Source organism: Brugia malayi (genome assembly GCF_000002995.4).
Source record: "Brugia malayi strain FR3 genome assembly, contig: Bm_v4_ChrX_scaffold_001, whole genome shotgun sequence".
NCBI lineage: Eukaryota > Metazoa > Nematoda > Chromadorea > Rhabditida > Onchocercidae > Brugia > Brugia malayi.
Window position 1 is genome coordinate 24322273 of NW_025062479.1, and position 27275 is coordinate 24349547.

A 27275-nucleotide genomic window follows, 5' to 3' on the forward strand; every position below is an offset into this window, starting at 1 on the left:
AAAAAAATAAAAAATTTATTATTATTTCATAAAATTATATGAAATTTTTTAAGTAAATAAATTTTAAATAAGCTTTTGCTGCAAATAAATTGGTAAAATTTTATAAATTGGTTAAGATTTTAATTGCATTTTTATAATTTTAATAAAGCATTTCCGGATTTCCTTCTTTTTTTTTTTTTGATTACAAAAAGAAAATAAAATTTATAGTAATTTTAAAAGATAAATATTTCTAAAATTTGTTAATTTTGAAAATGAAAATTTATTTATTACTCCAAAATGACAATTAGTAACTTTGACAAATAAATATATTTAATTTAATCATTTTAGAATTATTCCCCCACAAACTAATCCTATTTATTTCTATTTTCCTTCTTATTGTTTATCTTGAAGCTAATAATAAACAAATTTTTTTCAATTATTTTATAATATTTGAATTTTTAGATTAATTTAATTTAAGTAATACTTCCTTTGAAATGTTATTTTCCATTATATTACTTTACTTAAAAATTGGAAATTTTGTTTGTTAGTTACATCAATTGTCACATTAATATAATTCAAAATGAATTAAATAAATTAAAAATGTTGAGAAAAAAAAAATTTTAATTATAAACCTTAAACTCTCCAATCATAAATTTGAATGAAAAATGAATTCTTTTAACTGGTAATTCAAATAAAATATTTGTATCTAAATGATAAATCTGCAAATTAATCAAAATTAATTTTAAATTAATCATTTAAAATGAAAAATTATGATAAATGATGATTTATCATAAAATATTCAAATATTAAAATTATTTAGTAAAAAATTTTTTTTTTAAATTATTTCTCATTTTAATTTTTTATAGTTATTTGATCTAAATTGAAATGTATATTCAAAAAAAAAAATTATAAAATTTTAAATATGATTAATAATGAAAATTAATAAATTACAAATTAACAGTTTATTTAATTTAATTTAATTAAATTTTATTAAAATGCCATAAAAAATATTTTTTGTTCAAACTTTTTTTTTTTAAAATTAGAATCTAAATTATAATTTATATTATTATTTAGTAAAATATTCTCATAATTATTTGAAAAAAAAAAATTTTATAATCAAATTTTAATTATACCTTAAAGATAGGCCAAAAAAATATAGACGGCAAAGTATTGAATTGTTTCACTGTGAGATTTTCAGTTATACCTAAAAAAAAAAAGAATTATCATAAATTTATTTTTTTTTAAATAATATTAGCATAATTGTTTTTTAATTTTAAACTTATCAGTTTCAGTTCTGCTTATTCTGATTTTACCTTTAACACCTGAATTTGCTATAGAACCGGAAACCGGAACCGATACGGTTGTTCCTATAGTTTGCTTTATCGATTTATCTTCACCAGCAGCTGTCATTGATTTCATATTTTCAGATGGTAAATCTCGAGAATATTTTTTAGCTGTCGCCAAATTACTAACCTATAATTTTAAATTTAGATAATTTAAAATAAAATTTAGAAATTAAATTTCAAAATGTTATGCTGATAAATAAAACTTATTGCAATAATTAATTTTTAATAAATTTTGATAAAATTAGAATAAATTAAATTAGTATAAAACTAGATTCTAAGCCTAAATTAAAAGTAGATATACAATTTTGTACAAATAATTCAATAATGAAATTAATACAAAATGAAAAATGTAAAAATTAAAATTTTTAAATTGTGAAAATATTCCATAAACTATGCTAAAATATCATAATGAATAACATTATTAATGAATAATAATATTTTAAATCAAATTTAAATCATTTTATGCAAATATTTTATGTTTAACAATAAAATATATCTTTCCTACTGATTGATTAAATTTATCAGGAATAGTTGAAAACCGGTTTAGATATTTTTTTCCGATTGTTAAAATATCATCCGCTACTAATGAATAATAATATTTCAAATCAAATTTAAATCATTTTATGCAAATATTTTATGTTTAACAATAAGATATATCCTTCCTACTGATTGATTAAATTTATCAGGAATAGTTGAAAACCGGTTTAAACATTCATTTCCGGTTATTATTACTATTAATGATTAAAGATTAACTTTAACATGTGGTGCAAGTAATTGATGCCATAAATTCAATAATGAAATTAATGCAAATTTTCGATCAAATCTTGAATTAGTGATCGATTCAAATTCAAATGAATGATTCATCCAATAATTAAATCGTTCATTTTCATCCTTATTCATTGTGCAATGCAATAAGAAATGCATTAGCATGCAGCTTGCACATGCATTCATTACCATTGCATAGCGTTTTACATCATTTAATGAACTTTTACACAATGTTAAAATCTAAAATTAATTAATCTAAAATTTTGTTTCTTTTTTTTTTTTGCAAAATTTTTTTGAGCAGAAAAAAAGAGCGAATTTCTTTTCATATAAAATTATTAATTAATTTTAATTTACTAAATTTATCTTTTTTTTTTTTCATTCAATTTTTGAAAAAAAAAAAAAAAAAAGTTTTAAATTTTAAAATGCAAACCAAATCATCGCGTAAATCCAATGCTTCACTTAATGCTTTTAACATGCATAAATCAAGCCATTCATTATATTTCACTAATGTATGATGAATTGATTTTTGAAATTTACGTAATACGTGAAACCAAGATATTAATGATGATGCTACAGCTAGCTTTAGTAATATTATATCGCTAAAATATCATTTTAAAAAAAAAAAATTTTTATTTTTGATTTAATTTAATTAAAAATTAACTTTTACTTGCAAACATTTAATAATAATAATAATAAAAGAAGTAATTCATTAAGAATCTTAAATTCTCTTCTTTCCGGAATTAATTATGATATACGTGTAATATCACGTGATAATAAAAAGAAATGATTCACTAAAATTCTCTTCTTTCCGGAATTAATTATGATATACGTGTAATGTCACGTGATAATAAAGATAATAAAAAAAAGTAATTCATTAAAAATCTCTCTTCTTTTGTAATGTCACGTGATAATATAACAATAGTAATTCATTAAAATTCTCAAACACTCTTCCTTCTCGAATTAATTATGATATACGTGTAATGTCACGTGACAATAATAAAAAATGATTCATTAAAATTTCACGTGTAGTTTCACGTGGTAATAAATAAAAATAAAAGAAGTAATTCATTAAAATTCTCAAAATCTCTTCGTTTTGTAATCAATTACGATATACGTGTAATGTCACGTGATAATAAAAAGACGTAATTCATTAAAATTCTCTTCTTTCTGGAATTAATTATGATATACGTGTAATATCACGTGATAATAAAAAGACGTAATTCACTAAAATTCTCTTCTTCCTGGAACTAATTATAATATACGTGTAATGTCTTACGTGAATGCATTTGAAAAGTTAGTTGAAAATAATAAAATATTAATATAATCAACTTACTCATTCATTTTTTTTTATTAGAATTAAAAATATAATTAAAATTTAATTATTTAATAAAATTAAAATGAAAAGTTAAATAATTTGAAACCTTTGTTTATCCAAGCATTCATCACCCGAAGAGATTCTTAAGCGTGGCTCACCAGTACGAATGATAATTTCACTACCATTAATCCAGTGGAGTAAATTTTGACGATTGATAAAACCTTTTAGCAAAATATTTGGCACATTTAATTCTACAATAAAATACAAAAATTTAAAAAGCGAAATTGATAGATAAGTGAAAAGAGAGAGAGAGAGAGAGAGAGAAGAAATTAAAAATGAAAATTTAATTCTTTAAATTTTCAATATTATAAAAATTTCGCTTCCTAATAGTTTATCATTCAAATTTAATGATAAGAAATGAACGCATCTCTTGTAGTAAGCTATTCATATTTATTAACTTTATTGGTAATAAAGAATGTATATCTTATCAGTAGCAATTGTTATCACCACTATCACTATTATCATTAATATTATTTTTATTATTATTACTATTAAAAAAAATCTATGTCTTACTAATAGCAATTGTTATTGTCACTGTCACTATTATTACCATTATTATCAATATTATTATTGCTATTAAAAAACGTAATTGCTATTGTCGTTATCGCTATTATTATGATTATTATTAACATTATTATTACTATCAAAAAAACGTATGTCTTACTAATAGCAATTGTTATTGTCATTATTAATATTAGTTTTATTATTATTACTATTAAAAAAAACGTATTTACTGTCAATAGCAATTGTTATTATTATCATTATTATTGTTGTTACTATCATCATCATTATTATTATAATTACTATTATTATTATTATTTATGCAGCACTATCGATGCTTTCTCAATTACCAAACAATTTCTGCATCTTTTGATCTAATATCACAATATGTTTGTTTATTGCTAAATGATATCAGATTGATAATAATAATCATAATCATCATAATGATCATTACTAATGATTAGCATTGTTATATGCTTAATGCTAAATCATATTTTGATACAGTTAAATTATTATTTAAAAATCATAAAGTTTTTCAATTCTATACTTTCCGCCATTTATCCGACATTTTCAAAAACAACAAAATTTTTTTTTTTTTTTTTAAAAAAAGGTAAAACTAAAAATTTTTTAGCTTTTCTTTAAATGTACATGTAAATATCTCTTTTAGAAAAAGAAATAAAAAGTTAAAAAAAAAAAAACAAAAATTAATTGATAATTTAATTGATAAGAAAATAATTTACCACTAAGAATGATTAATTTACTATGTCGCAAACGTTTTGATAAATCTAATTTGTCCCAATTTGTTAAAAAATTTGTTTTCCAATTGTCAATGAATCGTTTTTTTTCTCGTGTATAAATAATTTTAGCAAATTGCGCATGATAAAGTGTATATGTATCAAAGCATATCATTTGCATATTCTATAATTTATTTTAAAAAAAAAAATTAAAATTCAAAAACATTTATCTTTTTCTATCTTTATATAATCATTTTAATTGTTATTTTATTAATATTATTATTTACTTTTTTTTTTAAAAAAAAAGTAAACTAGTAGTAAAATTTTTTTTAAAAAAAAATAAACAATAATTAAGAAAATAAATTTTAAACAAAATCATTTCAACAATTATAGTAACAAATAAAAGTAATTCGTTTAGTTTAAATTTCTTTTCTTTTTTTTTTTTTTTTTTAGACGAAAAAAAAAAATTTTTTTTTAAATGAAATAAAAATAAATTTAATTAATAGTTCACTTATCAATACTACATTTTGATTATTTGTGAAAACATTTAAATAGCATTCTCGGCCATAAATCATCGTAACTGTACAATGCATTTTGGTAGAGCGGGCGCAATTGTCCTTATTTGCATTATTTCTTAGCAATTCATCATCAATACGAGCTCCTTGGAAAAATGTAATGTAAACAGGTGGTAAACCAAAATGCGCATTTACTTCAGGTAATAATGAATCTAAAATACATTTACTATTAATTATATATCAGTACTTGGTTGTATAGTAAGTTAAATAAGTAAAAAGTAAACTTTAGTCATAGTTAAAATATCAAATATTTGAAATGAAAGAAATAAATTTAAAATTAAAATTTGAAAAAAAAAAACTAAAATTAAAATTAAAACTTTTAAATAGTATTTTTTTTTTTGAAAATAAATAAAAAGTTAATTTACCTTGAATGAAAAGATTATTTTTCTCATTAATTGGTTGTTTATGACATTTGAAAGCACATGAAGCATAGGTATGTTGTATTATTGAAATTGGATTAAGCGCTGTTAAAATCATTTCCGCTCGTTCCGTAAGTCGTTGGATTACTTCGATACTTAGTGGCGTAAGAAAGATCTATTTTAAAAAGTAATTAAATAATTTTAATTTACTAGTAAATACTTTAATAATAATAAAAAATAATTATAATAGTTAATAGTAATTAATAATTATACAATAACCTACAAATATTATTTTAAATAAACAATAAACATTACTTTTTCTAAATAAAATTTTAAATAAACATTACTTAATAAAAATTACTTATCACTAAGTAATACTAATAGTTATTTTGTTGAATATTAACTAAAATAAATAATTTGAATTTACTAGTAAATATTTTAATAATAGTAATAATTAACTGTAATAGTGAACAATAATTAATAATTCTATATAACTAAAATATTTGAATAAACATTACTTAATGAAAGTTACTTATCATTAAGTAGTACTAATAAGTATTTTAATAAATATTAATTAAAAATATTTTAATTATAAAATTTATAAAATATTAATAGTAATAGTTAACAATAATCAGTAATAATGCAAATTATTCAACAAAAAGTAATGAAACATTAAAAAAAATAAATATTCTACAAAAATTTGATATAAAAAGTATATTTAGTAAAATTCAAAAAAAAAAAAAACATTAAAATTTTTTGCTTATATTTCAATTCAAAAAATTTAATAAATAATATAAACAATGAAAATTATTTATTACTAGAAAATATTCTATTAAGTATTTAATTAAAATATTTTAATTAAAAATTTATGAAATATTAATTGTAATAGTTAACAATAATTACAGTAATAATGCAAGGTATTCAAATTAATTGTAATAAAATATGTAAAAAACTAAAAGTATTCTGCAAAAATTTGATATTTAAATTTTTTTTTTAATTTAACATTTAATTTGATAATTTTAATTTGAAAAATTTGATATGAATGTGAGTAAAACTTTAAAAAAAAGAAAAACATTAAAATTATTTGCTTATATTTCAATTCAAAAAATTTAATAAATATTTTCAAACAAAAATTAAATTTATCAAAAAGAAAAAACAAGAAAGACAAATGAATGAATGAATGACCTTTGTTATTGAAGAAATATTACCCCAACCATAAATAACTTTGGGGTCAATGCCCCAGTTCAAAGGTCGTTGATTATACGATGAACTCATTTGCATATTTTTTCGAGAATGATGCGACATTGATTGTGACATTTCTTCTTTTGGTGAATTATTATTCTCCTTACTTTTATTTTCTAATTTTGTATCAATTAAATGTAAATTATTAATACCATTTCGAATCTACAAATATTTTCAAATAAATATTACTTAATAAAAAATTACTTATCACAAAGTATTTAAGAAAATATTTTATTAAATATTAATTAATTAATTAATTAATTAATATTTGATTAATTATTAATTAATTAATTAATTAGTGAACAAATCTTTGATCATATAAAATATTAATGTTGCAATTAATAATAATTATAAAAAAAATGAAAAATAAAAATATTTGAAATGCATTTTGTTTTAATATAAATATTTAAGTTTTTTATTCCACTACTGCTTTTTTTTTCTTTTTAACTCTTAGTTAATTAGATTATATTATCAGTAAAAGTATCAAAATAGTGCATTTTTGGATAATTAGATGATATTATCAGTAAAATTATTAAATTAAAAACTTTGACTTTTGCGCTTATCATTATTATAATATTATCAAATTTGCTATGCTAATTAATGTGATGGGCGGTAATTTACTAATTTAAATCATATTATCAACAAAATTATTAAATTAGAAAATTTTTTAGATAAATTATATTATCAGCAAAATTATTAAAATACAAAAATTTTTAGATAATTAGATTATATTATCAGTAAAATTATTAAATTAAAAGTTTTAACTTTTGCGCTTATCATTATTATAATATTATCAAATTTGCTATGCTAATTAATGTGAAGGGCGGTAATTTACCAATTTAAATTGATTGGATGCATTTGTCGCAGTGCTATTTTTGAACTGTATTTGATATATATTTAAAAAATTATGATAAATATCGAGAAGTGTACCAGAGGCGCACTTAGACTTAGACTTAGTCATTTCTGTATAAGCATCCGAACTGCTTGGACAAATTGCTGTCCCTAATTTCTAAAAAAAAAAAAAAAAAAAAATGGAATTTTAAATTTTAATCTAATCAATACCGAAAGAAACAAAAGTTAACTTTAAAAAATTCAATTTAATTTAAGAGTGAAACTTTATTACTATGCAAATTAATTCATAGTATTCTAAAATTCAAAGCACTTAATAGTAGAAAAATTGAGAAGTAATGGAGGGAAAATGAAATTTTTCGTTCATACAAAGTTCAATGACCTTTTGACTTTTTGACCTTATGACCTGATAATGATCATAAAACACAGATCAAAGGATAGTCAATGTTTTCATTCATTTTTGTTTGATTAGATTATAAGTAATTTAAGCAAATCAATTTTGATTCATTCTATTTCATTTTTTTTATAAATATTGTTATCATTGTTATCTCTAATCATTTTAATCATTGTTATCTCTAATCAGTAGTATTGATTAATTTTTATTTATTTATTTTTCATCATATTCTACTAAAAATGTTTTAGAACGCTAAAAGTTAAACTTAAGTATTATTATAATTTTATAATTTAATTTAAAATTGAAAAAAAAAATGATAATACCTTATGTTCGTTGGAAAAATTAATAATGTTTAAATCGTTGTTTTCAAATAACCTTCAAAAAAATGAATGGAAAAGAAATTATGTAAAAATTCAAAATTGAATTGTAAACAATTGGAACGATTGTAAACAAATTCAAAATTGAACTGTAAATAATTGAAAGAATTGTAAATAAACTCAAAATTGAATTACAAACAATTGGAACGATTGTTAACAAATTCAAAATTGAACTGTAAATAATTGAAAGAATTGTAAATAAACTCAAAATTGAATTGTAAACAATTGGAACGATTGTAAACAAATTCAAAATTGAATTGTAAACAATTGGAACGATTGTAAATAAATTGAATATTGAATTGTGAGCAATTGGAACGATTGTAAATAAATTGAATATTGAATTGTAAGCAATTGGAACGATTGTAAATAAATTCAAAATTGAATTGTAAACAATTGAAAGAATTGTAAACAAATTCAAAAATGAATTGTAAATAAACTCAAAATTGAATTATAAACAATTGGAACGATTGTAAATAAATTCAAAATTGAATTGTAAACAAATGAAAGTAGTTTTGATAAAAATTTTTAAGCATACTTTGTTGATGGTTGTATGATACTTTGACCAAAACCAGGTTGCTTAGGTTCATTATTAATTTGTGATTGTGTAAGTTTTTGCATAAAATCAGCCATAAAAATGCAACCACTGTAAAAAAAAAAAATTTATAAATATTTTCAAAAAAAAAAAAAAAAAGGAAAAATCAGTTAGAGTAAATCTGATAAAATTAATTGATAAATTTTTTGAATAGTTTACTAAATGTTTTATCAATGCAAAAAATTAAAATTTAAATAAATTCACAAATTAAGCAATCAAATTTCGTTGCCTAAAATGTTATTAATTTTTCATCCAAAACAAAATATAAGACATAAATAAATAAAAGTGAATGCAATTTTTTTTATCAAATTTATTTCAGTAAATGAAATTTTTTTTTTATCAATTAAATCAATAAATGAAATTTCTTTATCAAATTATTCCAGTAAATGAAATTAAATAAGTGAAAAAATTATCAAAATGATTTTTGAAATATATATGTGAAGATTTTGTTGTTTTTTTTTTTTTTTTTTTTTTTTTTTTTTTATTACTATTAATCAAACTTTTCAGATCATCGATGATCTAATTTGTAACTTTTCAGATCATCGATGATACCATTTATCAAATGATTAGCTAATTTGTAACTTTTCAGATCATCGATGATCTAATTTGTAACTTTTCAGATCATCGATGATACCATTTATCAAATGATTAGCTAATTTGTAACTTTTCAGATCATCGATGATACCATTTATCAAATGATTAGCTAATTGGTAACTTTTCAGATCATCGATGATACCATTTATCAAATGATTAGCTAATTTGTAACTTTTCAGATCATCGATGATACCATTTATCAAATGATTAGCTAATTTGTAACTTTTCAGATCATCGATGATACCATTTATCAAACATATATCTAATCACCAAACATACTGATAACGAATTATTGTATTATTCATACAACGAATAATTAATTAATAAATCATCAATCAACTTTTTTTTTTCTTTTTTGATTAATTTTAAATTTGCATATATAAAATTATTACAAATAGATTAGTCATATTTTTAAAATTAAAAACGAAAAACTTTTTATTCTTACCTTAAATCATCTTCGCCAAAAAATGCAAAACTTCCATAACAGCCACATTTAGTTTCATTTAGCCATAAAAAATATAATCTAAAAGATTACACAAATATTTCAAACAAATTTTATTTTTTTTTTTTTTTTTACTAAAATAAAAACAGAAAACAAAAAAAAAAAGTTAATAAAATGCAATGTAAAGTTAGGAAGCATAGCAAATTTTAATTATAATTAAATTTTAATTGTAATTAAAAAAAAAAACAAAAAAACAAAAACAAATTTCGCAACTTGTTTATAAGTATTATAATTTTTCTGCTAGTTAAACAAATAAAAATTTTTTTTTCTAGACATTAATCAAGAAGAATTAGTAAATTTTGATGAAAAAATTTTTTTTAAAAAAAAATAACTAACAAAGATTAAAGATTAAAGATTAAAGATCAATTAAAAGTGAAAAAAAAAAGAAATGAAAAAATTATTTTCAGCATTTTTGTATTTTATCAAAATTTGAAATTTTAATTTTTTTTTTCATTTCATTTAAATTCAAATTTAATTAATATTAGATTAAATTGTTTAAACCAAAACCGTTTCGTATATTCATCATGCATTTTTAGAAATTTTTTTCGTTCATTTATAAGATATAAATTTTTAGATGCAAATGGTAATCGAATTTCAAATTCGATATCTTGAAAATGAATTGATCCACATTCAAGCCATTTGTTATCATTATCATTGTACAATGAGTATTTGATAAATTGTTTAATATCTAACTGAAAGAAAAAAAAAAAACGATTAATTTTTTAAAAAATTATAAAAATTTCATTAAGAAAATAAAAATTATATAACAAATATTTTGATTACTGATTAAAATTTGATTATTTTTTAATGATAAAATAAATATTTATCACTTGAAAGAAAAAAAAAAGATTAATTTTTTAAAAATTATAAAATTTTTATGTCTATGAAAAAAGATTTAAATGACAAATATTTCGATTATTAATTAAAATTATCAAAACGTTTTTAAAAAATTATAAAAATTTTTATGTTTATGAAAAAAGAAATAAGAATTATACAACAAATATTTTGATTACTGATTAAAATTTGATAATTTTTAATGATAAAATAAATATTTATCACTTGAAAGCAAAGAAGCGATTATTTTATTTATCACTTAAAAGAAAAAACGATTAATTTTTTACAAAATTACAAAAATTTTATACTTAGGAAAAAAAGAAAAAAAAAATTGTATAACAAATATTTCGATTACTGATTAAAATTTGATAATTTTTAATGATAAAATAGATATTTATCACCTGAAGTATACCAAATAAAAAGCTGGCGCAAAAGGATAACTCATGACAGTTACAGGTACATATGCGCCACGGTTCCATTGATATGCATATCATTGCCAAATCTTCCATTATGATAATATTAATCAAATCAATGCTAGCACGAAATAAAATATATTTTAACTAAAAAAAATTAATTAATTAATTAATTATTTTTTTCCTTTATTTTTATTATATTTTTGCAATTTTATTAAAATAATTCAAATGAAAATTTGAAAAAATTTTTATTAAAATTATATTTTCAATTTATATTACTAAATTTTATTTCAAAAATAATAATTTTAATTTGCTCTTATTAATATTTATTTTAAATTTAAAATGTCCTTATAAAATTCATTTTATAAAGTTATAATATTTAATATCGATAACATTTAGAATTTACAATAGGCATTGAAATAAATTTCAAAATTAATTATTAATCAATTTATATGAAATCATTTGATCATAAAATTCGATCTCTTTAAGCATTTCCATGCTTAAATGTAAGCAACAAATAAATTTATTTAAAATTTTCAAAATTTAAATATCTAAAATTTAAAATTTAATATATATATATAAAAAAAGGCGGAAAAAAACTGAACATTTTTAGCTCGTTCGCAATTTTGGGCGCGATTTTCCAAATCAACCAATTGAAGATTTGAAATTGGACAAGTGCGCACATCATTCATATGTTGACAAATATCATACCTAAAATTGAAAACAACAACAACAAAAAAAAAAAGCACTTTAAATTAAATTGATTAACAGTAATTTTTTAATGATAGTGCGAGAGATCATATAGGAAAAAAAAAAGATTAATTAGTTAATTAACTAATTAATTAGCTCTTTGGAAATTTTGTAGTGTGTAAACATTTTGTATGAAAATAATAAAAAAGAATTTAAAATATTTTTTATTTCAAAAAATTATTAATAGATTAAAATTAATATTTAACAATGGTTTAATATGATTAATTTATTTATTTTTTAAATAGTTTAATTGATATTCATTTTAATTTATTGAGATATTTTTCAAGATTTCATATTTGTTATAAAATTTAGCTCAAATATTTTAGTATTTCGATTACCTTTTATAATATTTTTTTTATAATATCAATAAATATTATATCAGTAAAATATTTTATAACATTAATAAATAAGAAATTATTATTTAACTAATTTCTTAAATTTCAGGAATAAAATTAAATGTATGGTAATAATATTATAATCTTAAAAATAAATGACAAATTATTATTCAGTTGATTTTGTGAATTTCAAGAATAAAATTAAATTTATAATATTAAATCAGTAAATTTGTAATGATATTATAATATTGGAAATAAATAACAAATTATTATTTAACTGGTATTTTAAATTTTAGGAATAAAATTAAATTTATCATAATAATAAATCTTTAAATCTGTAATAATATTATAATATCAGAAATAAATAACTAAATATTATTCAACTGGTATTTTAAATTTCATGAATAAAATTAAATTTATAAAATCTGTAATAATATTATAATATCAGAAATAAATAACTAAATATTATTTAACTGATTTTATTTTAAATAAAAAATTTTTTAATATTATAATATTAAAATAAAAAAAAATTATTAACTGATTTTGTAAATTTAAAGAATAAAATTAAATCTATAATAATATTAGAAATAAATAACAAATTATTATTCAATTGATGTTTTAAATTTTATGAACAAAACATAATGTATAATAATAATATTGCAATGTTAACAATGAATTAAATAACAAACTATTATTCAACGAATATCGCAAAAATTTCAAGAATTAAATTTTTTTTTTGCATAAATTTAAATCTATTTCTAATATTATAATAATGGAAATAGCAATTCGATGAAATTTTATTTTTAAATTTAAAAAAAAAAAAACTTTTTTAAAAGTTTATCATTAAAATTAAATAAAAAAATTTATTTAAAAAGTTTTTGTGACTTTTAAAAAAATTCTATCGTAAATTTCTTTAAAATTTTATTTTAATTTATTTTTTATTAGAAAAAAAAATGAATTCAAATGGAATAATATGAGAAAAAATAAAATTAATAAATGAAATATAAAAATTAATAAAAAATTAACATTTGTGGAATTAAAAGTTCTTCGTCAATTGCTGTAATTAATAGCAAAAAACTTTCCAACATTTGTGCAATACAAACTAACTGCAATACAACAAAATATTTTTAATTTTAAAATTTAAAAATATAATTTAAAAAAATTTTATTTATTTAAATATTGAAAATTTATGCTGTAAAGGTAAGCTTTTGAAATAGAATATAAAATATTTTTGTTTATTATAATTTAATTTATCATTTTGTAATTACTGAGTTTTTATGTTAACAGAAAAAATTAAAAATTTTGATTTTGAATTTGTTAAATTAAAAAGAAGATTAAAAATGAATTAATAGAATTGATTATTCAAAAAAAATTTCACATTTTTAAAATTGATAATTAAATTGAAATTAATTATCATTTTTTTTTTACAAGCATTTGTTTATTACAATTTAAATTATCATTTCTCAGTTACAAAAGTTATTAAATTAAAACAGAATTTAAGAATGAATTAATTGAATTTATCATTTTAAAAAATTTTCACATTTAAAAATTAATAATTAAATTGAAATTAATTATTAATTTTTTTACAAATATTTTTGTTTCTTATAATTTAAGTTATCATTTCTCAATTACTGATTTTTTATTTGTTAAGTTATCACAAAAGCTTATTAAATTAAAACGAAATTTGAGAATGAATTAATTGAATTTATTATTCTAAACAACAATTTTTACATTTGAAAAATTAAAAATGAATTAATTGAATTTATCGCTTTAAAAATTTTACACTTAAAAATTGATAATTAAATAATTAATAATTATAGTTTAAATTATCATTTCTTAATTACTAATTTCTTATTTCTTAGACACAAAAGTTACTAAATTAAAACGAAATTTAAAAATGAATTAATTGAATATATCATTTTAAACAATTTTTACATTTAAAAATTAATAATTAAAATTGAAATTAATTACTTGTTTATAATTTGAGATTCAATTACTTAATATTTACTTGTATTGGATCAATTTTAGTTACAATTTGACCTATAATTATTTCCCATCCACATGCATATTCAACAGCACCAGCATCCCATGGAATATTTAATTCAGATGAAAATGCATTCATCCGTATGGCAATTTGATCAATCGATAAATGACCATCTTGAACATTCCTGATTGATTCAGATTTCCGGAAAAATATTTGCAATCCAGAAATAAAAATCTAAAAAGTTTTTTTTTTTTTATTTAAAAAAGTTATTAAAATTTCATTTTTTGTGATAAAATAATAGAATGGTAAAACCAAAAAGCTTTGATATTTTCGGTGCAATTTAATAAAAAGTAATAAATTTAAAATTAATTAAAAAAAAAAAAACTAATAAAATGATAAATTCAATAATTATTGATATTTTCTATGCAATTTAATAAAAAGTTTATATAATTTAAAAATAATTTATTAATGGAATATAATTTTAATAAAATATTTTAAGCAATTGAAATTTTTAAAATTTTTTTTTCAATTAAAAAATATAAAACTTAGCAAAAATTTTGTTTTTTTTTTTACAAATAAATCCATTCAGAAATTAATATAAATATTAAAAAGAAACTAAAATTCCTTTTTTTTTTTTTTTTTTTTAAAAAAATATTTTATGAATTAAAATTACTAACCTGAAATCGTAAATCACGAATTTTTCGTACTATTTCTACAACCATAATGTTAATTTTCATTGTTGGACAAATATCTAAATTGTAAAAAAAAAATTAAATTAAATATTGAAATTTAAAATAAAAAAAGATGAGGGAAAATTAGTAAATTAGTAAAATTAAAAAGTATTAAATATTGAATTAAAAATAAAAAACGATGGGGAAAAATTAGTAAAATTACTAAAATTACACTAAATTAAATTAAATATTGAAATTAAAAAAAAAAAAAAAAAACGACGAAGAAAGATTTGTAAATTAGTAAAATTACTAAAAATAAAAAATATTAAATATTGAAATGAAAATGAAAACTTTTTTACAAAAATTACAAAATTGTTTTTTTTTTTTTAAAAAAAAAAACAAAAGAATTACCCGGATTTTTACCCGTTGTTTTAATTGTATGAATAAGACAATGCCCATGAGCATCCTGAAATTGAATACTTAATTTCAAATCCAATGGTCGATATTTTTCAATTTCGTGTTTTACGTGTCCGTAAAGTCTTCGGGAAAGTAATGCATGCGCATCATAAGAATCCATATCTGATTGTTGCTGTAATTAAATTCAAATTTATAATAAATTATTTATTAATTAAATAACAATTCATTACTTATTTACCAAATAATAGAAATTGAAAAATTAAAAATTAATTTAAAATGATATTAATTTTTTTCCAATTTACCATATTTATTCCATCAATTAAAGTTTTTTTCTTCTTGTTTTTCAAAATATATTATATCACTTAATTTTAGTTTAATTTTTTAAAGTGATATTATTAATTACTTAATTTGAAAATATGAAAATAAAGTTTATTTCAAAAAAAAAAATATTAATTAATTAAATTTACAATAATTTAAAATATGAAAATAAAATTTATTTCAGGAAAAAAAAAAAAAACTTTGTTAAACTTAACCTGACTATATGAACCAAAGTAATCGTTGATGTAATTTTTGACAATCCATAAAGCAAAACCGGAAACGAATATTTCCGGTGGTTGAATTATAATCTTAAATGATTTTTTTTTTAACACTTTCACATATTTTAAAATTATAAAATGACATTAAAATATTTAAATTTTATGATTATGTTTATAGTGTTTACTTTAATTTGTGCAGAATCAGGTTCTAACTCAAACGGATGTGCCGGATATTGTTGATTTGCAATTGGTTTAATCCGTAACGGTAAATCACTTTTATACGGAAGATATATGGGATGCCACGTATAATTATAAGTGAATGTAATTTGCTGTGTACGTAAAAAATCTAACCAATTCTAAAAATTAAAAAAAAAAAAAAAATTAAAATTTATTTTGAAAATTTTTCAAAAAAAAAAAAAAAAATTTGAATAGAAGAATAAAGTAGAATTTTTTTTTTTCCTGAAAAAAAAAGTATATAATTTTTTAGATTGTATTTTAATTTTTTTTCAAATTATTTTGATTATTTTTTTAAATTTTAAATTACATTTACTTAATATAAAGTTTAATTTATTTTCCTGAAAAAAGAAAATTTGTGTTGTATAAATGACAAAAAAAAAAAAAGAAATATAATCTAAATTATTCTAAAAAATATCGCTGGTAGAATTTTAAAGGAAATATTTTAAAAAATTTTCACTGTTTAAAATATATTATTTAAAATAATTAAATTGAGTTATAAATTACAAGAACGAATAATTTTCAAATAATAATAATAATAATAAAATTTTGTTATTAGAAAATTTATTTAATGATAATGTCGAAATAATTAAATTGAGCTATAAGATTGAATAACTTCTAAATAATAATAATAATAATATTAAAATTTTGTAAAATTAAGTTATAACTTAGAAAAAATAAATTTCTAATAGTAATAATATTTTTTTATTATTTACTAAATAATAATTATTTCTAAATAATATCTAAATAATTTCTTAATAATAATAATATAATAATAATAATAATAATAATAATATTGTTTCATAAAATTAAGTTATAACTTGGAAAACGAATAATTTCCAACTAATAATAATAAAATTTTGTAATTAGAAATTTCATTAAATAATATTTTAAAAGATATTTAAAAATAATTGATACAATAATACTATTTGAAATAATTAAATTAATAATAATAGAATTTTAAAGTAAGCATTTTAAAAAGATTTTTAAAAATAATTCATCCAATGCTATTGTCTCAAAATAATTAAAATATTAATATATTTTTTCCAGTAAATATTTAAAATTTTTAAATAATTAGAAAAATTTATTAAATGATATTTTAAAAGATATTTAAAAATAATTCATACAATAATATTATTTAAAATACTTAAATTAATAATAATAAAATTTCGTGTAAAATTTTTAAAAAGATATTCAAAAATAATTTGAACCAATGCTATTGTTTCTATAAATTAATTAAATTAAATTATAAATTATGAAAGCAAATAATTCCTAAAACAATAAATAACAAAAAATTTGTAATTAAAAAATACTTAAATTAATAATAATAAAATTTCCAGTAAATATTTTAAAAGTTATTCAAAAATAATTCATCCAATGCTATTGTTTCAAAATAATTAAATTATTAATAATAAAATTTCCAGTAAATATTTCAAAAGATATTCAAAAATAATTCATGCATTCAAAATAATTAAATTAAATTATAAATTATGAAAACAAATAATTCCTAAAACAATAAATAACAACAAATTTGTAATTAAAAAAATACTTAAATTAATAATAATAAAATTTCCAGTAAATATTTTAAAAGTTATTCAAAAATAATTCATGCATTCAAAATAATTAAATTAAATTATAAATTATGAAAACAAATAATTCCTAAAACAATAAATAACAACAAATTTGTAATTAAAAAAAAAATTTTGATAAATAATTTACCGTATCAAAATCAAAATTTGTTGTTGATATTTTGATAAAATGAAATGAATTATCATAAAGTGTATGTACTACTGATGATAAGGTACTTCGTTGTGGTATGTGAAATTTAATTGCAACCGATTCACTTGCAACCATTTCCGTATTACAATGACAAATTTGGGGACAGAAATCAGTTTTGTTGAAATTGCAACTGATTGTAAATTGTTTTGCAAAAAGTGCAATCAAGAAATTACTTGATGGATTGCTAAATTATTTATTAAAATTAAATTTTAATTTTTAAATTTGTTAATTTTGAAAATAATTGAAAAAAAAAAATGAAACAAATAGGAAATTGTTTTTAAAGTAAGTTATAGTATTTTGAAAGATTTAAAAAATAGAATTTAATTTCCAAAATGCTAAAATTAGAATATTTATTAAGCTAATGTGCATAAGCTTAAATGCTAAATATATTCTAACTAATATTTGTTGATTAATACTTTAATATAATTCAGAGAGAGAGAGAGAGAGACAGAAGGAGGGAGAGAGGTAGAGAGAGAGGGAAGGAAGAAAGAAAAGAAAAAATAATTTTGAAATTTGAAATTTTTACGTAAACTTTTACAATCCAAAAACTACGCTATTAAACAAATTTAATTGTTTACCATATTTGATAATTAAATTTAAAATTTCTTTACTAAATAATATTTTTTAAAATGGAATATTATGAATTTCTCTTTATCAGAACATTCAGTAGTATTAGCTATTAACACTACTATTACTTTTTTTTACAGGTAACTAATTAATTAATTAATTAATTAGTGGTAACACACCTTGCAACAACACCCAATTTTTATCAATTTAAAATTTCTTTAATAAATATTATTTTTTTAAAATTGAATAGTGTGAATTTCTCTTTATCAGAACATTCAGTAGTATTAGCTATTAACACTACTATTACTTTTTTTTACAGGTAACTAATTAATTAATTAATTAGTGATGATATACCTTGCATCCACCCAATTTTTATCATTCACAACAAAAATGAATTTTGCATTTGTAAATTCAATTTGACAATTCCAAATTTGTGGCACAAATTGTGCCAAATCTTCGGTATAATACGATGAAATTTCACTTATAAAATCCTGAAATATTTATTATTATAATAATAAATATATAAGATAGCAATACTAATTTAAATGAAATCAAATTTTTTAAAGTTAAAAAAATTAATTGAAATTATTTTAGGGTTATAATAAATAATTAAAATAAAAAATATAACGATTAGTGTAAAAATTAATTGAAAATTTTCAAAGTTACAACAATTAATTCATAATTAATTATTAATATAACATTTAATTTAATATAGTAATTAATTGAAATAAATAAATATAACAATTCTAATAGTAATTAATTGAAATTTTTTAAGTTATAACAATTAATTGAAATACAAATATAACGATTAATATAGCAATTAATTAAAATTTTTTGAAAGTTATAATAATTAATTGAATTTTTTTAAATTATAACAAATAATTGAAGTATAAATATAATGATTATAATGACAATTAATTGAAAATTTTTAAAGTTATAACAATTAATTGAAATTTTTTTGAATGTTATGAACAATTAATTGAAAATTAATAATTGGTTTGCTATTTAATTTAATATAACAATTAATTAAAAATTAATTATTAATATCACATTTAATCTAATATAGCAATTAATTAAAATTTTTTTAAAGCTATAACAACTTCTCAAAATTTATAATCAATTAATTAAATAAATAAAAATTTAAATGAGTTACCTGCATGAATTTCAAAATTTATAATCAATTAATTAAATAAATGAAAATTTAAATGAGTTACCTGCATGAATTTCAAAATTTATAATCAATTAATTAAATAAATAAAACTCTAAATTTAAATGAGTTACCTGCATGAATCTCAAAATTTATAATCAATTAATTAAATAAATGAAAATTTAAATGAGTTACCTGCATGAATTTCAAAATTTATAATCAATTAATTAAATAAATGAAAATTTAAATGAGTTACCTGCATGAATTTCAAAATTTATAATCAATTAATTAAATAAATGAAAATTTAAATGAGTTACCTGCATGAATTTCAAAATTTATAATCAATTAATTAAATAAATAAAAACTCTAAATTTTAAATGAGTTACCTGCATGAATTTCAAAATTTATAATCAATTAATTAAATAAATGAAAATTTAAATGAGTTACCTGCATGAAGACAATATGATCCCATATACACCATGTTGTAACACGATTCATTTTTATCAAAAATTGACAATTTTGAATTTGTCCATATTGCTTTGGTATAAAAATGTCACATTGAACTGTCATTTCATCGTATGAAATTAATTTTCGAAAACCAGAAGTTAGTAGAAATTGTACATCGTTCATATTAAATTGTATTTTTGTTTTATATCCATCATCAGTGGTTGTTATCAATGGTTTTTCTATCTTTAATTTATAAATAATTTAGTTTTTTTTTTTTTTTTTTGTTTTATAAATTTTAGTTTGTTAAATGCTTTATTTTATTAATTATTGTTTATTTAAATGCTTTAATTTATAAATTATTATTAATTTAAATGCTTTATTTTATAAATTATTATTTATTTAAATGCTTAGTTGTTTAATGCTTTAATTTATAAAATATTATTTATTTAAATGCTTATTTATTAAATGCTTTGATTTATAAATTATTATTTATTTAAATGCTTTATTTTAAAAATTATTATTTATTTAAATACCTTATAGTGAAAAGAAAAGATGGAAATAAACTTATTTTTACCTTTTTTTTTTTTCAAATTTTATTTTTAATTTATAAAAGCCAAAAAGAAATGAAAGAATGGAAATAAACTTATTTTAATTATTAGAATTATTAACTTGTCAAAAAGTGAAAAATTTAATTTAAAAAATTTTGAAATAAAAAAAAAAAAAAAAAATGAAAGGATTTATTTTATCATTCAATGCTAAATTTTTGTTTTTTTTAAAAAAAAAAGAAAACCTTACTATGAATGCATTCAATCATTATGAAGCAAAAAATAAAATAAAAAAAATTTTTTTTAAATAATATATTAAATTAGTTATTAAATTAATTATATTTGATCATCTGACATAGTTAATTCATAATTTCAGGTCAAATTAAAGTTTTAATTTCAATTTAAATAGTCAATTTGATAGTTAATTTCAATTCAAACTAATTAAAGCCTTACTAATGTGTAACTTAAAATTTTAAATGTTTGATAAATATAATTATAGTTAATTTCATGATTAATTTCAATTCAACCTAATTAAAGACTAACTAATTAATGCCTAACTTAAAATTTTAAATGTTTGATAAATATAATTATAGTTAATTTCATTGTTAATATCAATTCAAACTAATTAAACCCTCACTAATTAATTAATATCTAACTTAAACTTTTAAATATTTGATAAATATAACTATAGTTAATTTCATGATTAATTTCAATTCAACCTAATTAAAGACAAAATAAAGACTAATTAATTAATATCTAACTTAAAAAAAATAATAAAAATAAACTAAATAAAGACTAATTAATTAATATCTAACCTAATTAAAGACTAATTAATTAATATCTAACTTAAACTTTTAAATATTTGATAAATATAATTATAGTTAATTTCATGATTAATTTCAATTCAACCTAATTAAACCCTCACTAATTAATTAATATCTAACTTAAACTTTTAAATGTTTGATAAATATCATTAATTGCTAGTGATAATCAAATAAACATTATCAAATTAAAATATTACACTTATTGATAAGCCATTTTTGATAATTACAGTCATTGTATTCAATTCATCGTGTCGCATAAACCATAAATTAATCGTTGTTCTACCATTCATTGTCAATGTAATATCAATTTTTTGTGGTATTTTATGATCACTATTTTCCGGTAATTTACTGAGAATAATTTAAATTTAAGTAATATTTTAATATTTGATTGTTAAAGTTAAAATGTTATCAAAGTTTGATAAGTTTGATAATACCTAATAGATTTATCATTCAAGTGATAAAAGTGATAAGAGAATTAAGCAGATAAGGATAGGACATATATTTGAAGTGTAAAAATATCATTTCTAATATCAGACATGAATTTAATTGATAAATTAAATATTAATTAATAACTTAATGTGAAACTGATTAATTAGAGGAAAATAGCATATAGTACTGTGATAATACATATATTTGAAGTGTGGAAATATTATTTTTAATATCAGATATTAATTTAATTAATAAATATTAATTAATAATTATATATTTGAAATGCGAAAATATCATTTTTAGTATCAGATATGAATTTAATTGATAAATATTAATTAAGAACTCGTATATTTAAGGTTTGGAAAGTATAACTAATAATTTATATATTTGAAATTTGGAAATATCAGTTTTTTTAAAAATACATTTGAAAAAAGAAATTTGAAAAACATTAATTTAATTGATAAATATTAATTAATAACTTATATATTTGAAGTGTTCAAATATCATTTTTAATATCAAATATTAATTTAATTGATAAATATTAATTAATAACTTAATGTGAAATTGATTAATTAGAGGAAAATAGCATATAGTACTGTGATAATACATATATTTGAAGTGTGGAAATATCATTTTTAATATCAGATATTAATTTAATTAATAAATATTAATTAATAACTTATATATTTGAAATGTGGAAATAACATTTTTAATATCAGATATGAATTTAATTGATAAATATTAATTAATAACTTATATATTTGAAGTGTAAAAATATCATTTTTAATATCAAATATTAATTTAATTGATAAATATTAATTAATAACTTATATATTTGAAATGTGAAAATATCATTTTTATTATCGAATATTAATTTAATTGATAAATATTAATTAATAACTTAATGTGAAACTAATTAATTAGCTTTGCTATAATTTTTTTTTTTTTCATAAATGAAATTAGCATAAAATTGAATAAATTATTGCTTAAAAACTAACACAGATTTAGCATCGGTAAAATCAGTTGGAAAAAAATAGCTAACAAAAGCAGAACGACATGCTTCTGCCCATGGACCATATGCAATTGCTACATTTTCACCAAAATCAATATTTAAATCACAAATTGGTATCGATGATGAATCAGCTAAATTAGAAATTAAAAATTAGACTAATTAAATTAGAATCTAAATTAGAAATTAAAAATTAGACTGATTAAATTAGAATCTAAATTAAAAATTAGACTAATTAAATCAGAATCTAGATTAGAAATTAAAAACTAAACTAATTAAATTAGAATCTAAATTAAAAATTAGACTAATTAAATTAGAATCTAAATTAGAAATTAAAAATTAAACTAATTAAATTAGAATCCAAATTGGAAATTAAAGATTAGGTTAACTAAATTCGAATCCAAATTAGAAATTAAAAACTAAACTAATTAAATTAGAATCTAAATTAAAAATTAGACTAATTAAATTAGAATCTAGATTAGAAATTAAAAATTAAAATAATTAAATTAGAATATAAATTAGATATTAAAATTAGACTAATTAAATTAGAATCTAAATTGAAAATTAGACTAATTAAATTAGAATCTAGATTAGAAATTAAAAATTAAACTAATTAAATTAGAATCTAAATTAAAAATTAGACTAATTAAGTTAGAATCTAAATTAGAAATTAAAAATTAGACTGATTAAATTAGAATCTAAATTAAAAATTAGACTAATTAAATTAGAATCCAGATTAGAAATTAGAACTTAGACTAATTAAACTAGAATCTAAATTAAAAATTAGACTAATTAAATTAGAATCTAAATTAGAAATTAAAAATTAGACTAATTAAATTAGAATCTAAATTGGAAATTAAAAATTAATCGTTTTATGAAGTAGTTTCGTAAAATTTAATTAACTTTGTTGTAGATAAATTTGAATTTTTTTCCTTTTGTTTTTTTTTTTTAGTCCTCAAATTTAAACACAAATACTGAATAAAATAGCAATAAAAACTATTCAAATTGAATAATTTGTTTGAAAAAATGTACGAAGAGAAAGTTTTAAAACAATTTTAAAAACTTAAAATTATAGCATTTAATTTTATTGCTTACTTATGCTTACTGAATTTGATCATTTTTAAATTAATCATTTTAATTTGTTTCAATTTAATCTAAACTTTAATGTTATTTTTAAAAAAAAAGAAAAAATTGAACAACAAGTAAAACATTAAATTTACATAAATTTTTTCAAATTTTATTTTGTTATGTGTATGAGATGGATGACATTGTTTTCATTTAATATTTTTCATTTAAATTTAAAAATTTAAGGAAAAAAAAGAGGAAAGTTTCTACAACTTTTAAAAAATTTAAACAAAAGTTAAATAGGAATTGTTGAAATTATCGATTGATTTTAGAAATGTTAAAATTGAAAATGCCAAATGTAAACTATTTATAGTGAACATCAAAAGAACTTAATTAATTAATTAATTAATTTAAAAGTAATGAAATCAATTTAAATCCTAGTAATTGTCTTATCTTGCAAAATAGATCAAATTAATTTAGATCAACTATTAGCAATAAAATCAATTTAGATCAAATATTAGTAATTAAAATCAATTTAGATCAAACATTCATTATTAATTTAAAAGTACCAAAATGAATTCAAATCCTAGTGGTTGTCTTATTATGTAATTTAGATCAAATATTAGTAATAAAATCAATATGGATCAAATGTTAGCAATAAAATCAATTTAGATCAAGCATTAGTAATAAAATCAATTTAGATCAAATATTCATTATTAACTTAAAAGTACTAAAATCAATTCAAATCCTAGTAATTGTCTCATCATGCAAATTACATCAAATATTAGTAATAAAATCAAATTTAGATCAAATATTAGTAATAAACCAAATTAGATCAAATATTAGTAATGAAATCAATTTAGATCAATATTCATTATTACTTAAAAGTACTAAAATCAATTCAAATCCTAGTAATTGTCTCACCATGCATATTAGATCAAATCAATTTAGATCAATTATTCATTATTAACTTAAAAGTACTAAATCAATTTAAATCCTAGTAATTGTCTCATCATGCAAATTAGATCAAATCAGTTTAGATCAATTATTCATTATTAACTTAAAAGTACTAAAATCAATTTAAATCCTAGTAATTGTCTCATCATGCAAATTAGATCAAATCAGTTAGATCAATTATTCATTATTAACTTAAAAGTACTAAAATCAATTCAAATCCTAGTAATTGTCTCATCATGCAAATTACATCAAATATTAGTAATAAAATCAATTTAGATCAAATATTAGTAATAAAACCAAATTAGATCAAATATTAGTAATGAAATCAATTTAGATCAAATATTCATTATTACTTAAAAGTACTAAAATCAATTCAAATCCTAGTAATTGTCTCACCATGCATATTAGATCAAATCAATTTAGAATCAATTATTCATTATTAACTTAAAAGTACTAAAATCAATTTAAATCCTAGTAATTGTCTCATCATGCAAATTAGATCAAATCAATTTAGATCAATTATTCATTATTAACTTAAAAGTACTAAAATCAATTTAAATCCTAGTAATTGTCTCATCATGCAAATTAGATCAAATCAGTTTAGATCAATTATTCATTATTAACTTAAAAGTACTAAAATCAATTCAAATCCTAGTAATTGTCTCATCATGCAAATTACATCAAATATTAGTAATAAAATCAATTTAGATCAAATATTAGTAATAAAACCAAATTAGATCAAATATTAGTAATGAAATCAATTTAGATCAAATATTCATTATTACTTAAAAGTACTAAAATCAATTCAAATCCTAGTAATTGTCTCACCATGCATATAGATCAAATCAATTTAGATCAATTATTCATTATTAACTTAAAAGTACTAAAATCAATTTAAATCCTAGTAATTGTCTCATCATGCAAATTAGATCAAATCAATTTAGATCAATTATTCATTATTAACTTAAAAGTACTAAAATCAATTTAAATCCTAGTAATTGTCTCATCATGCAAATTAGATCAAAATCAGTTTAGATCAATTATTCATTATTAACTTAAAAGTACTAAAATCAATTTAAATCCTAGTAATTGTCTCATCATGGCAAATTAGATCAAATCAATTTAGATCAACTATTCATTATTACTTAAAAGTACTAAAATCAATTTAAATCCTAGTAATTGTCTCATCATGCAAATTAGATCAAATCAGTTTAGATCAATTATTCATTATTAACTTAAAAGTACTAAAATCAATTTAAATCCTAGTAATTGTCTCATCATGCAAATTAGATCAATCAATTTAGATCAACTATTCATTATTACTTAAAAGTACTAAAATCAATTTAAATCCTAGTAATTGTCTCATCATGCAAATTAGATCAAATCAGTTTAGATCAATTATTCATTATTAACTTAAAAGTACTAAAATCAATTCAAATCCTAGTAATTGTCTCATCATGCAAATTACATCAAATATTAGTAATAAAATCAATTTAGATCAAATTTAGTAATAAAACCAAATTAGATCAAATATTAGTAATGAAATCAATTTAGATCAAATATTCATTATTACTTAAAAGTACTAAAATCAATTCAAATCCTAGTAATTGTCTCACCATGCATATTAGATCAAATCAATTTAGATCAATTATTCATTATTAACTTAAAAGTACTAAAATCAATTTAAATCCTAGTAATTGTCTCATCATGCAAATTAGATCAAATCAATTTTAGATCAATTATTCATTATTAACTTAAAAGTACTAAAATCAATTTAAATCCTAGTAATTGTCTCATCATGCAAATTAGATCAAATCAGTTTAGATCAATTATTCATTATTAACTTAAAAGTACTAAAATCAATTTAAATCCTAGTAATTGTCTCATCATGCAAATTAGATCAAATCAATTTAGATCAATTATTCATTATTAACTTAAAAGTAACAAAAATCAATTTAAATCCTAGTAATTGTCTCATCATGCAAATTAGATCAAATCAGTTTAGATCAATTATTCATTATTAACTTAAAAGTACTAAAATCAATTTAAATCCTAGTAATTGTCTCATCATGCCAAATTAGATCAAATCAATTTAGATCAATTATTCATTATTAACTTAAAAGTACTAAAATCAATTTAAATCCTAGT

The 27275-nt window shown here is 18.1% G+C and overlaps 1 protein-coding gene across 3 annotated transcripts in view; it reads right to left on the reverse strand.

Moving 5' to 3' along the window:
* Positions 1–27275, reverse strand: part of Bma-lpd-3.1 (Uncharacterized protein) — a gene marked incomplete at both ends in the record, with an annotated part of 56481 nt that overhangs the window by 28968 nt on the left and 238 nt on the right. Inside the window, 28 exons of one of the 3 annotated variants that reach the window (XM_043075977.1) lie at positions 612–698; positions 1113–1183; positions 1293–1452; positions 2079–2330; positions 2521–2689; positions 3512–3656; positions 4707–4884; positions 5225–5427; positions 5641–5809; positions 6820–7038; positions 7712–7885; positions 8443–8494; positions 9032–9139; positions 10128–10205; positions 10692–10876; positions 11420–11578; positions 12037–12142; positions 13543–13622; positions 14525–14734; positions 15178–15251; positions 15583–15760; positions 16122–16214; positions 16310–16480; positions 18078–18321; positions 19059–19195; positions 20299–20541; positions 21865–22015; positions 23095–23239. In XM_043075977.1, the coding sequence (XP_042931911.1) occupies positions 612–698; positions 1113–1183; positions 1293–1452; positions 2079–2330; positions 2521–2689; positions 3512–3656; positions 4707–4884; positions 5225–5427; positions 5641–5809; positions 6820–7038; positions 7712–7885; positions 8443–8494; positions 9032–9139; positions 10128–10205; positions 10692–10876; positions 11420–11578; positions 12037–12142; positions 13543–13622; positions 14525–14734; positions 15178–15251; positions 15583–15760; positions 16122–16214; positions 16310–16480; positions 18078–18321; positions 19059–19195; positions 20299–20541; positions 21865–22015; positions 23095–23239 (4241 nt within the window). Of the gene's footprint in view, positions 1–611; positions 699–1112; positions 1184–1292; positions 1453–2078; positions 2331–2520; positions 2690–3511; positions 3657–4706; positions 4885–5224; positions 5428–5640; positions 5810–6819; positions 7039–7711; positions 7886–8442; positions 8495–9031; positions 9140–10127; positions 10206–10691; positions 10877–11419; positions 11579–12036; positions 12143–13542; positions 13623–14524; positions 14735–15177; positions 15252–15582; positions 15761–16121; positions 16215–16309; positions 16481–18077; positions 18322–19058; positions 19196–20298; positions 20542–21864; positions 22016–23094; positions 23240–27275 lie in introns of those variants that run through there. The other 2 variants (XM_043075978.1, XM_043075979.1) reach the window with 2 other exon arrangements.